The 12800-nt window shown below is 40.7% G+C and overlaps 1 protein-coding gene across 17 annotated transcripts in view; it reads left to right on the top strand.

Moving 5' to 3' along the window:
• mapta (microtubule-associated protein tau a) overlaps positions 1-11550 on the top strand; it is a 28721-nt gene extending 17171 nt beyond the window's left edge. For 14 of the 17 annotated variants that reach the window (XM_081698223.1, XM_081698230.1, XM_081698227.1 and 11 more), the window contains 6 exons: positions 127-219; positions 533-625; positions 1491-1583; positions 2827-2908; positions 3168-3274; positions 7670-11550. In XM_081698223.1, coding sequence (XP_081554349.1) covers positions 127-219; positions 533-625; positions 1491-1583; positions 2827-2908; positions 3168-3274; positions 7670-7867 — 666 coding nt within the window. In that variant the 3' untranslated portion in view covers positions 7868-11550. The other 3 variants (XM_081698229.1, XM_081698225.1, XM_081698231.1) reach the window with 3 other exon arrangements.
• The last annotated feature ends 1250 nt before the right edge of the window (positions 11551-12800 follow it).

The following is a 12800-nucleotide window of genomic DNA, read 5'->3' as shown; positions in this document are numbered from 1 at the left end:
CATAATGCTGTGTAAATTACAGAACCAGTCACCATATAATCCACTGCTTGTAAGCATAGTCAGCTAACACACTTCTTATCTCCATACTCTCTCTCTCTTGCTTTACCAATGTTCTAACCTTTACAGGTTCAGATTCTTGATCAGAAGTTGGACTTCAGTAGTGTTAAGGCTAAGTGTGGCTCCAAAGGCAACATGAAACATGTTCCTGGAGGTGGCAATGTGAGTAACCACAATATGAACCTTGGTCTTTGATCTTCCTCTAGTTAAGATGACCAGAAACTCCCATTTCCCTTTCCCTTTCCCTTTATATTCTTACCCAAGCACAACCTATCAATCTGCTGCATAACAGTACTATTAGATTTGTAGTTCTTCATCAAAAAGATGTTATGCTAATAGAGGATTGGTGTCTTATATTAGTTTAATGGTATTCCAGTAGATTCTAGAATTTTTCCCTCTTTTGCAGGCTGCAGCTCCTTAGCTGCAGGCTTTTTGTTTGTGATCATGTGACTTGTGATTCTTTGCTCTTCTGCAGGTCCAGATCCTAGATAATAAAGTGGACTTCAGCAACGTTCAGGCCAGATGTGGTTCTAAAGACAACATTAAGCATATTCCTGGAGGAGGCAAGGTACTGAAACCCGGAGGACACAGAACACTCCTAGTACACTGTACTCTCATTAGCACTCTTATTCTCAGTATTTAAGTAAAGAGAAAAGGATACTGCAAGTATAGACTGTTTGTTGCATTTTAAGGGCAATGTAAAGTAACAGCTTATTCACGCAGCAAAGTTTCTGGAATTAAATTGATAACTTCTGTCTTTGAAAGACATGCCTTTGATGTGCAGGCATAAGATGTGCACTTTAAATATTAGACAGATAATGTGGACTATTTGAGATACATCCACCAAAGGGGTTAAAACAAAAATCAGAACTCCCTGAAATAACAATGATTATCTGTGGTAATAATGTCTAGTAAGGTTATGGATTTTTTGGATCTGTTTTAGGTCCTAATGAATGCTACCTTATAATTATCTCACACAGATCCAAATTCTTGACCAGAAGTTGGACTTTAGTATGTCCAGTCTAAGTGCGGCTCCAAAGACAATATCAAACATACACCTGGAGGTGGCAATGTGAGTAACTATGGGATGAACTCAACACCTTCCAGTCTTGGTTCTTCCTGAAGTTATGACCATTTGTGAAAACTTTGTTAAAACAAAGCATTCTAAACTGGTTTATTTCATGTACCTCTTCTGTCTCATAGCTAGTAAGAAACTTGTCACATAGGCAACAGCTTCTCCAAGCTTCGCACATCTGTCTCACTATGTTTTCGAAGTGAATAAGAGGGTTTCTGTGTTTCATGATAGGGCTAGTGGACTGTGGTTTTCTTTTCTTCCTTCTTGGTTCCTTCTCTGGTTCTCACTGGCAGTTCTGTCCATCATCTCATTAGAACCATAACCTTGCCCTCTTCCATAAACCTGTTCACTTTCCTAGGTTCAAATTCTCGATCAGAAGTTGGATTTAAGTAATGTGCAGTCTAGGTGTGGTTCCAAAGACAATATCAAACACACACCCGGAGGTGGCAATGTGAGTAAACAAGGGAGGACAGGAGAATCTTAAGCCTTTTAATGCCTTCTCCTTGTGGTTCCAGGAATCAGCATAGCTGATCCTGCTCTCACCAATCTTTTCCCCTTAAATGTGATCAAGACGCTTTTTCCCTTCTAAAGCTCATTAATCGTCGATAGTCTTTGATCTAATCTGTGGAGTTAATTACTCACCACCTGAAATTCAGTATTCTCTCTTTCCCCTTGTGACCACACCATGTACATCTATATGTAATAAAGCAATTCATTAATTACTTCAGGCTGTAGTAGGCCATGCTGTTCTGTATTAATATGCATTATGTTTCTTGTAGATATGCATAACAAATTGTCAGTTTCTCACCTGCTCTGCTTCTTTCCTTCCTGTCATGGATCACGTGGCATTAGCGCATGGATGTGGTAATGCTTTTCTCTAGAATTAGGAAACACTCTATATGTTACCCAAGCTGAATTCAAGAGAAATGTTGTATAATAACATAATTAGTAATAGCTGGACTGAACCAAATCATATCTTGCAGCATTACATCATTCCATCACTATAGTCAAGAAACTCCATCACTTAAGCCAAGACTTATGGTGTTCAGAGACGAGCTCCTCACTCTTTGTGGCATTTAAATATCTGTCAGTTCACAAGCCTTCTGTCAGCTTGCACTCACTCATAAACGCTGCTGTAATAAAGCATAATCCTCTGAGGTGCAGTAGGTCTTTCCTCAGGCTGAAGGATGCTAAAAGCTCTGGCCCTACAGCTCCAAACACTGAGCGATTGTGCCAGTCTGGCCAGCTGGGTCGAGTGACCTTTTGTAGCAAACAGTTGGCTGGAACAAGAAGGTGACCTCATCATGAGGACAAGGGTGGCTTTTTTGTCCAGAAAACCCCCATGACCTTTGGTGGTTGCTTCGGCGATGAAGTCATCGGCTTTATTTCAGGGCTCTGAGATGGTACATAGTTGTGCCTTGATGTTTGACTGTGTGGGGCTGTGTGGGGCATAAATGTGCTCTTTGGTCTAAATATGGTATATAAAGCTTATATGTACTACTGCAAGATTTTACTAACTATATTTTATTTATTTATGGTCTTGACATAAGCATTGTTTCAAGTGCTGTTGACCATTTACAAGGCTGTGTGCTTTTGCATGTGTATTGTTTGTTGTAAAAATGGACTTCACATAAACCCTGCCATGTGTTGCCAGCTCACCTGTAACCCCTGCTTTTCTGTTCTGCTCCCCAAAGATCCAGATAGTTCACAAAAAGATTGACCTGAGCAACGTGCAGGCGAAATGTGGTTCAAAGGATAACATCCATCACAAGCCAGGTAGATGTGTTGCCATGTACTCAGGGTGTGCTCTGCATCACAGTAGGCCCAGAGTGTAGTAGAATCATAGTCCTACATTGCGAACAATTTTTATGTGACTTTTAATTTCATATTGTATAATCATATTGCACAAACCAATACTGTGATAATGAGGAGCATGTATAATAATTTTTTGCCACCTTATCATGCAGTACTCTTGCTATAACATCAGTATCAGCTTGTTTCATATCATTCAAATCCTTCTTTACATTTCTCGCAGGTGGAGGGAACATCGAGATCAGGTCTGAGAAGGTGGAGTTCAAGGCTCAGTCCAAAATCGGCTCTCTAGGCAACATTGGCCATGTAGCTGGAGGAGGTCAGAGGAAGGTGAGCAGAAACGAAAGAAAGAAGAACAAAGTATTTTGAATTATTGTAGTGAAGTGTCTAAGAAAATAACCTGTGTGTGTGTGTGTATTTATATATATATATATATATATATATATATATATATATATATACACACACACACACACACACACACACACACACACACACTGCCTAGCCAAAAAAACGGTCACATACTCTTTGATTATGGCATGCATTCGCAGTGGCATCATTTCCACAAGCTTCTGCAATGTCGCAACATTTATTTCTGTCCAGAGTTGCATTAATTTTTCCCCAAGATCTTGTATTGATGATGGGAGATTTGGACCACTGCGCAAAGTCTTCTCCAGCACATCCCAAAGATTCTCAATGGGGTTCAGGTCAGGACTCTGTGGTGGCCAATCCATGGGTGAAAATGATGTCTCATACTCCCTGAACAACTCTTTCCTAATTTGAGCCCGATGAATCCTGGCATTGTCATCTTGGAATATGCCCGTGCCAACAGTGAAGAAAAAAATCCATTGGTGGAATAACCTGGTCGTTCAGAATATTCAGGTAGTCAGCTGACCTCATTCTTTGGGCACATAATGTTGCTGAACCTAGACCTGACCAACTGCAGCAACCCCAGATCATAGCACTGTCCACACAGGCTTGTATGGTAGGCACTAGGAATGATGGGTGCATCATTTCAACTGCCTCTCTTCTTACCCTGATGCACCCATCACTCTGGAACAGGGTACATCTGGACTCATCAGACCACATGACCTTCTTCCATTGCTCCAGAGTCCAGTCTTTATGCTCACTAGCAAATTGAAGCTGTTTTTTTTGCTGGTTAGCCTCACTGACAAGTGGTTTTCTTAAGGCTAAACAGCTATTTTGTAAGGGTCAGTGCCATGCCGAGGCCCGCAACAGCCACCAGAGGGAGGCCTCGTGTCAGGCACACCACTAATCAGGCTAAACGCCCAACAGCTGGGCTAGGCCTATATAAGCCCAGTGACCCAGTCACTCAGTGCTGGGTCTTTGCCAAAGTTCTGAGCCAAGCTCCTAGCCGGTAACTTCAGGTATTGAAGTCTGTGAGCCCTTGTGCTGCGAGTGTGTCTGTATTTTTACACGTCCCCTCCTCTCTCCGGTTTTCCCCCTTGTGCTAAACCTTTAATTCTGCACTGTGAGGGTGTCCGTGTTTTTACACGTCCCCTCCCCTCTCCAGTTTTCCCCCTCAAATCTCTCTCTCTACCAAGGCTCCCCTTGGCCATTACAGTTCCTCCCTGTTTTCTGGTTTTGTTTGGGAAGTTTTAGTTTGGTTTTCTCCAGGGCATCGGGGCTGCGGGTGGTGTCCTTGGTTCTCCGTTTTCCCACACTCTGTGTGGTGTGTTGTTTTTTGTTTTTTTTTTCCCTCACCTCTAGTTTTTTCATCCTCCATTACTCTGAAGGGCGATATATGCACAGGTAGTTTTATAGCTCCTGCGGTCTAGCGGGTCTTTGTCTGCCTTGCAACAAAGCAGCCGGGTTCAGCTCCCCTTTGGCTATTTACTTTTTTTGTTTACCTGTTCAACAATCTAACTGTTCTACACAGACACATCATTACAGCGTGGTTACTCACCCAGTAGCCTGTCGGGGACATCACCTAGCTGACTTGGGTTCGTGCCCACCTTACATGTTTAGTCCCAATCCCTTGAGTTCCCTTCGCATTGTGTGTGTGGAAATGCTCTTACTTTCATTATTAAACATATCCCTGAGTTCTACTGTTGTTTTTGGACGATTTGATTTCACCACGTGTTTAAGTGATCGCCGATCACGATCATTCAAGATTTTTTTCTGACCACATTCCTTCTTCGAAGATGATGTTTCCCCACTGTCCTTACACTTTTTAATAATGCGTTGGACAGTTCTTAACCCGATTTTAGTTTCAGCAATCTCCATAGATGTTTTCTCTGCTTGATGCATGCCAATAAGTTGACCCTTCAGATGAACATCTTTTCCACAACCACAGGATGTGTCTTTCGACATGGTTATTTAACAAATGAGAAGCTACTCACTGCATCAGTTAGGGTTAAAGGACTTGTTGCCATCTGAAACATAATCACCCATGCTGTAATTATCCAATGGGAGGTTCAAACCTATTTGCTTAGTTAAATCCAGGTGGTGACCTTTTTTTTGGCCAGTCAGTGTGTGTGTGTGTGTATGTATATATATATATATATATATATATATATGAGAGAGATTCAAAATTGTAGTAAAGTACACTTTATCATTTGTGCAAGCAAACCTGATGAAGGACCTCTGTCTGAAACGTTCTGTTTCTCTGAAACGCTCTGTATTTTAATACAATTTCAAGTATCTCTATACCTCTTAGAAGAATCTGTCTGAAACATCACTGTACAGCTGGAAGCAAATGCACACGATGTCTCTTTGATAGTAGTAGTGCTATAAGGCAAATCCCCTTTGTGAGTTTTGCCCTTATGACCTCAGGTACACTCTAACACAGCCAATCACCTAACCCCTTCTTAAAAGTTATGCCGGGCTACACTATCTGTATAAACTGACAGAACTCTAAAATTAGAATTTGAATGATCTGCACAAAAGCAGTTTTTTAGTGGCTGGTTGCTGTTCCTTCCTAAGAACAATTTCTGCATGCCTGACATTATTATTTTTTATTAACCTCTTTATACTTGATTCACCCCAACACAACTGGTTATGGGGGGGGGTTAAAGACACAAAAGATTTAGAAAATTACACAATACTGCTGGTCCATAATGCATATCAGCCCCAAAACTCTTAATGTGAACACCATAGGACTCAGTTGCTTCTGGAACATGTTTTTCTTTCTAAAATATTATTTATTTGTTATAAGCACTTCTTAGCATGTTTTGTGTTTTAGTTATTGCATCTTACCTTTTGGTCCACCAAATTTTTCTTTTTTTTTTTTCATTTGTCTACGCTTCTGTATATCTTCTGTTGTGCCCATTTAAAAATTTGTTCTTATGTTTCGGTTATGTTTCGGTCCTTATGCTGCTCATGTCACTTTTCGTTCACCACCATGGGGTCCATCCATAGAGAGAGGAGGACATGGGTGCCAGGAAGCCCCAAAATGGGGGCTCTGTCTCCCCTGATTCCACTGAACCCCAAACCCCATCATCTACCAGTCTCTCCCCAGAGCCCATCCACCTCAGCAACCCCCAGATAAAGATAGAGGACTCCAGTAAGTATCCAGAAGGGGATTGTGCATGAATTCCACACCAAGTGGTGTGTCCAATGGTGCCTAAGACAAATGGGGGGGGGGGGGGTAAATAAACATATATAAGTAAATAGATAAATAGCCTGAGTAAGAAGAGCTTTATATGAACTAAGCACACTGGGTGTTTAAAGTAGCAACACTTTTCTGGACCTTTTTCAAAAGACAAAGTCCTAACAACATCAAATAGCATTTTGTCCTGTGTCAGATTTATGTATTACATTTCAAATGATAATAAACTGTTTCAAAATATTTACACTTGCTAACAGGAACAGAGTGCAAAAAAAGCCCTTGTAAAATAATAATAATAATAATAATAATAATAATAATAATTAGACCACCACACAAAATTTGAATAACAACGCTAACACTGGATTACATCACCCAGACCTTAAAGGTGAACACTTGGACCAACCAAACAAGTTCAATCTGGACTGATGATGTCTTCTCGAATGGAAACAAAACGTCTGCAATTAAATTGCCAAGCTCGGTGCTCAAACAAACAACTCAGTTATATAATAATGTTACTTCACTGGTGCATGTACCTGAGTAAGACTTGTTTCAGTTGTAAAAGGCACAAACATACTTTATGCATAAGACTTTTATATCAAACTTTAATATTATTGGCATTACATACAACAATATAATTCTGAATATTTTTGTACTGTATTTAAATTCCAACCAAAGGGCTTTGGCACCGTTAATGTTTTGGTACTGTTCTATACATTTTAGCCACAAGAGGGCACCAATGATACCCTTTTACACCACTCATGATCATCATGCTAAAGTAGAATTATCATTATCACAATGAAGGATGTTGCAATACCAAAACTGGCTACAATATTTGAATAGCCCACTCACATGTTCCAATATATGAACAAATAGTATTTAAAAAATTAATTTAGGCTAATCTTTAACCATTTCATGTCAAGGAATTGGTGTTCACCAATGTTTTCTATGTATTAAAGAGCATTTTGTAACAGCAAAATAATCGTAATAAAGCTTTTGTGTCCGTATCAGGTCGCCACATTCTTTGCTTAACATCCAGCCCAAATCAGGCCAAATTGTGCCTATCAGGCCAAAACATGCCCATCAGGTCAAATTGTGCCCAACAAGCCAAGATTTCTTTATGCTCATCTCAGGTTTTCCTGTTCTTTGTCACCCAGATTGAATCACACAAGCTGTTGTTCCGCGAGCAGGCGAAGGCGCGGACCGACCACGGTGCAGAGATCATCTCCCTGGAGGAGTCACCCCAGCAGCTCAGCACCGTCTCCTCCTCCGGCAGTATCAACATGGCTGACCCCCCGCAGCTCTCCACGCTCGCGGACCAGGTGACTGCCTCGCTGGCTAAGCAGGGCTTGTGATCCCCCCCCCCACCTCAACCCCACCACCCCCATCGTGCTACTTACGGACATGCAAAAGCCACCATACCCCAGGAACCCCACCTGGCCCCCACCCACCCCAGTCCACTTCGTCACAGAAGGATGCCAGCATTTAGCTCATGCTGAGTACCCCTGGTCATCACTGTTAAGATTTTGTACATCACTTATAAAAAGCCTGTGAGTGTCCTGATCGTCACTTACTTATGGCTGCAAAAACTGTCCATTTAGCTAATACCTCTTGAGGTGAAAGAGCTCGCCATGCTACCTTCTTCCTTTGATATACTTGGACATATTTTCTGAAACAATGCTACATATTTGTATGGTTTTTTTTAAATTCAACATTACATATGATGGCCCCTTTGAATCTTCATTTGAAAGCTTTTGTTTGGTGTCTTCGTGAAGTGTTATTTGACTGCTCCTGGCTTTACAGATTTCGACATACAGAGATCATCCTAATTTTCTATAGTAAGACTGTGGGAGTGTTTTTTGTTTCTTTCTTTTTGATGTTAGGTGACGATTGGATTTGGAAGTTGGAGCTGTAGTTTAAGACGTCACACCAGGTTTGTTTCTGGAAGAAAAGCTGTCTTCAGAAAATTTACACAGTCTGTCCTGATTATACACTGTCTGGCCAAAAAAAAGGTCACATACTCTAATATTTTGTTGGACCGCCTTTAGCTTTGATTACGGCACGTGTTTGCTGTGGCATCTTTCCACAAGCTTCTGCAATGTCACAACATTTATTTCTGTCCAGAGTTGCATTAATTTTTCCTCAAGATCTTGTATTGATGATGAGAGATTTGGACCACTGCACAAAGTCTTCTCCAGCACATCCCAAAGATTCTCAATGGGGTTCAGGTCAGGACTGTTTGGTGGCCAATCCATGGGTGAAAATTATGTCTCATGCTCCCTGAACCACTCTTTCCCAATTTGAGCCTAATGAATCCTGGCATTGTCATCTTGGAATATGCCTATGCTATCAGGGAAGAAAAAATCCATTGATGGAATAACCTGGTCGTTCAGAATATTCAGGTAGTCATCTGACCTCATTCTTTGGGCACATAACGTTGCTGAACCTAGACCTGACCAACTGCAGCAACCCCAGATCATAGCACTGTCCACACAGGCTTGTATGGTAGGCACTAGGCATGATGGGTGCATCACTTCAACTGCCTCTCTTCTTACCCTGATGCACCCATCACTCTGGAACAGGGTACATCTGGATTCATCAGACCACATGACCTTCTTCCATTGCTCCAGAGCCCAGTCTTTATACTCCCTAGCAAATTAAAGCTGTTTTTGCCGGTTAGCCTCACTGAGAAGTGGCTTTCTTAAGGGTACATAGCTGCTTAGTCCCAATCCCTTGAGTTCCCTTCACATTGTGCGTGTGGAAATGCTCTTACTTTCACTATTAAACATATCCCTGAGTTCTATTGTTGTTTTTCTGCGATTTGGTTTCACCACGTTTAAGTGAACGCCGATCACGATCATTCAAGATTTTTTTCCAACCACATTCCTTCCTCGAAGATATTTCCCCACTGTCCTTACACTTTTTAATAATGCATTGGACAGTTCTTAACCTGATTTTAGTAGTTTCAGCAATCTCCTTAGATGTTTTCTCTGCTTGATGCATGCCAATAATTTGACCGTTCTGAAACAGATGAACATCTTTTCCACGACCACAGGATGTCTTTCGCCATGGTTGTTTAACAAATGAGAAGCTACTCACTGCATCAGTTAGGGTTAAATAATTGTCGCTAGCTGAAACATAATCACCCATGCAGTAATTATTCAATGGGAGGCTCTTAACTATTTGCTTAGTTAAATCCATGTGGTGACCTTTTTTTGGCCAGACAGTATAATAAGAAGCATGAAAGCATATAGAGTATTGCAGTGATAGGAATACGCTTCACTTCAAAAGTGAAAAGCTTTTAAAATCTGTCCAACTTTCTGTCTGACAAGAGACATCACAGATAAATTGCATCTATGAAATATTTCCTTAAATCAAGTTAAACTTGGCGAACGTATTGTAGAAAACGTGTTTATCAGGCACTATTCTTCCAGTGTTATCCTGTGCATATGAGATGTATTTGATATGAAAAACCTTGAAAAATGTTTTTTGTCTGTGCTTCTTTGTAGATGCCTCTCATACCTGATACTGAGTTGTTGTTTTTTTTACTTTACTGACAACAGATTACTTACATTTGTATTCTTGAGCAGTAACATATCATAATTACGATATTACAGTGTTGTTGCTGAAAGTCTGGGAATTGAGGTCGTTGGTGTTGTAGGCAAACATTTTGTAACAGATTTGAAAAAATGCATTCTAAGTGAACTTTTGTGGCCATGTTAATTGTTAATCATAAGCTGCTGTCTGTTATCTAGAGCTATGTGTTTTGGTGGTAATTCAATTGTAGAAATGATTTTAGAAGAAAAAAAAGATTCACTTAAAATAATTGGTTATGTTGTACAACTGTGTTGTCAAATTGTAGATATCAAGAGTATATCTAGGAGCTCTGATTTGATCAAGTTCAATGCCAAAAGTGATTTTTTATTTTCCTCCACTGATTTTGCTTAGTTCATACACTCAAACCCTTGAAATGTGGCAAATCCAAAAACCACTGAACTATCACCAAACCAGTCTTCTTAAAGTCATAATCACAGTTCTATCAGTATGTTAGCGTATTTATTCTTGTATTATTATTCTTCATGAAGTTGCATGGAAGTTGTATGGACACTTCCTCTTCAACATATTACCTGTCTCAGTTTTACAGCCAACTGCATTCTAATTTTCATTAGCACCTGGAGGTTCAGCTTTACTGAGAACATGCCCTCAACCAACTGCGCTGCTTCAATAAGCCTCCACTTCACTGCCAGTGTCGCAGCACATTCAATGAGCTTCAGGCCACTCTATCTATTCTCCTTGCATGCATCCACATGAGCGACTTGACACTCTGCCTTGCTTCCTTTTACATCAACATTCTTTTTACTGTAGATCCTGTATTCTGGATTATGCTTTCTAGTACATCAATAGTGGCTGAAGGAAATACATCATCCAGCAAGAGCACCACTTGTCTTTGTTATGGAGGAGGAGATTTATAGTGTTGGCTATATAATGTTTGTGTAGTATGTGTTTAGGACTCATTTTGATCTATTTACCAAGGAATTTGAGGGCTAGAGGGGAAAAAAAAAGTAGCAAGAACAATTCAGCAGATATGCTTGTACCACAATAATCTGCATGCTAAATTGTTTGTTCTTTTTTTTCTTCACATGGATGGCAGTGTCTTTTTGAATGTTCTCCTCGAGTGGGGTTTGTGTACTGTAAGTGGTCTGTGGGCTCCTGAAATGAGTTTTTGCCTCGACTGGAAAGTTGCCTTCCACGTGTGAGAATGTGACAAAGGAAAGGGTTCTGTGATCTGGACACAACCCTCATGTAAAGGGTGGGGCCGGGTGTTTGAAAGCAGGGTCTCAATCCGCGTTACACCCCATCACGGGACCGAGGAGGAGCTTGTGCCGTCCTGTTGTCACTGACACTCACTCACCTGTTTCTGCAGTTGTACATTTTAGCTTTGGAACTGTGATTGTCAGTATTGTTCTTGTGTGTTTTATTAATAACTGATTCTTGTTAATGTACAAGTGAATTTGGAAATAAAGTATGTAAAGGACAATATTTCTGTCAGATTTATTGTTCCTTTTAAAACCTCATTTACATAGCAACAAGTAGAAAAACTGGAGCCCCATCATTAATCTGTGTATGCTATTATATTAGAGCTCTAAAATATTCATATAAGCCATCCAATAAAACACAAGAAATATTTTAAACATGACATACATGTTTACTAAGCGAAATGGAAATATTTCAGAAGTGACTGACATCTAATGGTGTGCTTTAAAAAAGTAATAGTATATGAAGAAACTTATGGATTCACTTGGGGGTTTTCAAGCTCACAGAAAATAAATCATGCACCTTTCTAATTAATCAAACATAGCAAGCATAAGTGCAGTTACTCAAACATAAAAAAATAAACTAATGAATTGTAAATATCATATTTAGTTTGCAAGTCAAACAACCCCCCTGGGGTTGTAGTGTGGGTGTACAAAGACAGTGTGTCTTCACTTAGGGTCTTGATGGTGCTATGGTGGTGATACAAAAACACTTGCTTAGTCGTTAGGTTTTTGGAGGGGGTGGGGGTACGTTAAATAGTCCAACAGCCTCTGGGAGAAGGTACTGACACATCCATGCCCCCACTGCTAGATTCTACAAGATAACCTTTACAAAGGACTGGAGGGTGAAGAGGCTGCCGAGAGGGAACATCCACAATGCTTGTGGCCTTACAGATGCAGCACTTATGGAAGGAGGTGGTGGTTACAGAAACCCAGAGGAGCTTCTCGACCATCCTCACAATTTGCTGAGGGACTTGCAGTCCAAGTGTAACTTCCTTACCAGATTGAGACAGGTGGCCAGGATGCTCTCCATCATCACCCTATAGGTGATAAGGGTAGAAGGAAATGTCTGCTCTGTCATCCACCACAGGACATGAAGGTAGTGTTGGGATTTCTTGACTAGGCAGTTGTTGCTCAAGGTCTAGGTGATGTCCTCTGTGATGTGCACAGCAAGGAACTTTTTCACTCCCTCCACAGTTGTGCCATTGATTTTTGAGGGAGAAGCCTCGCTGCAGGTCATCTAATGGTTAACAATTGGGTCCTGTGGGGAGGGCTGCCTCATTTGTATAATGTTAGGACTTTTGTGAGCTCAACATCTCCTGCCAAGGATGTTAGGACCAGCAGCCTATCAAGGGTTCTCTCTAGTTCGCAGTCAAACTACTTGGTAGATGTGACTAGCTCTCCAATCCACAAATGAACAGCACTAGAATTAAAAGGCTGGAATATGTTTAATGTCTTGGAGATCAAGGGTCAG

The sequence above is a fragment of the Electrophorus electricus genome, chromosome 15 (genome assembly GCF_041902795.1).
Source record: "Electrophorus electricus isolate QZ-2024a chromosome 15, ASM4190279v1, whole genome shotgun sequence".
NCBI classification, from domain to species: Eukaryota; Metazoa; Chordata; class Actinopteri; order Gymnotiformes; family Gymnotidae; genus Electrophorus; species Electrophorus electricus.
This window is presented reverse-complemented; position numbering and strand designations above follow the sequence as displayed.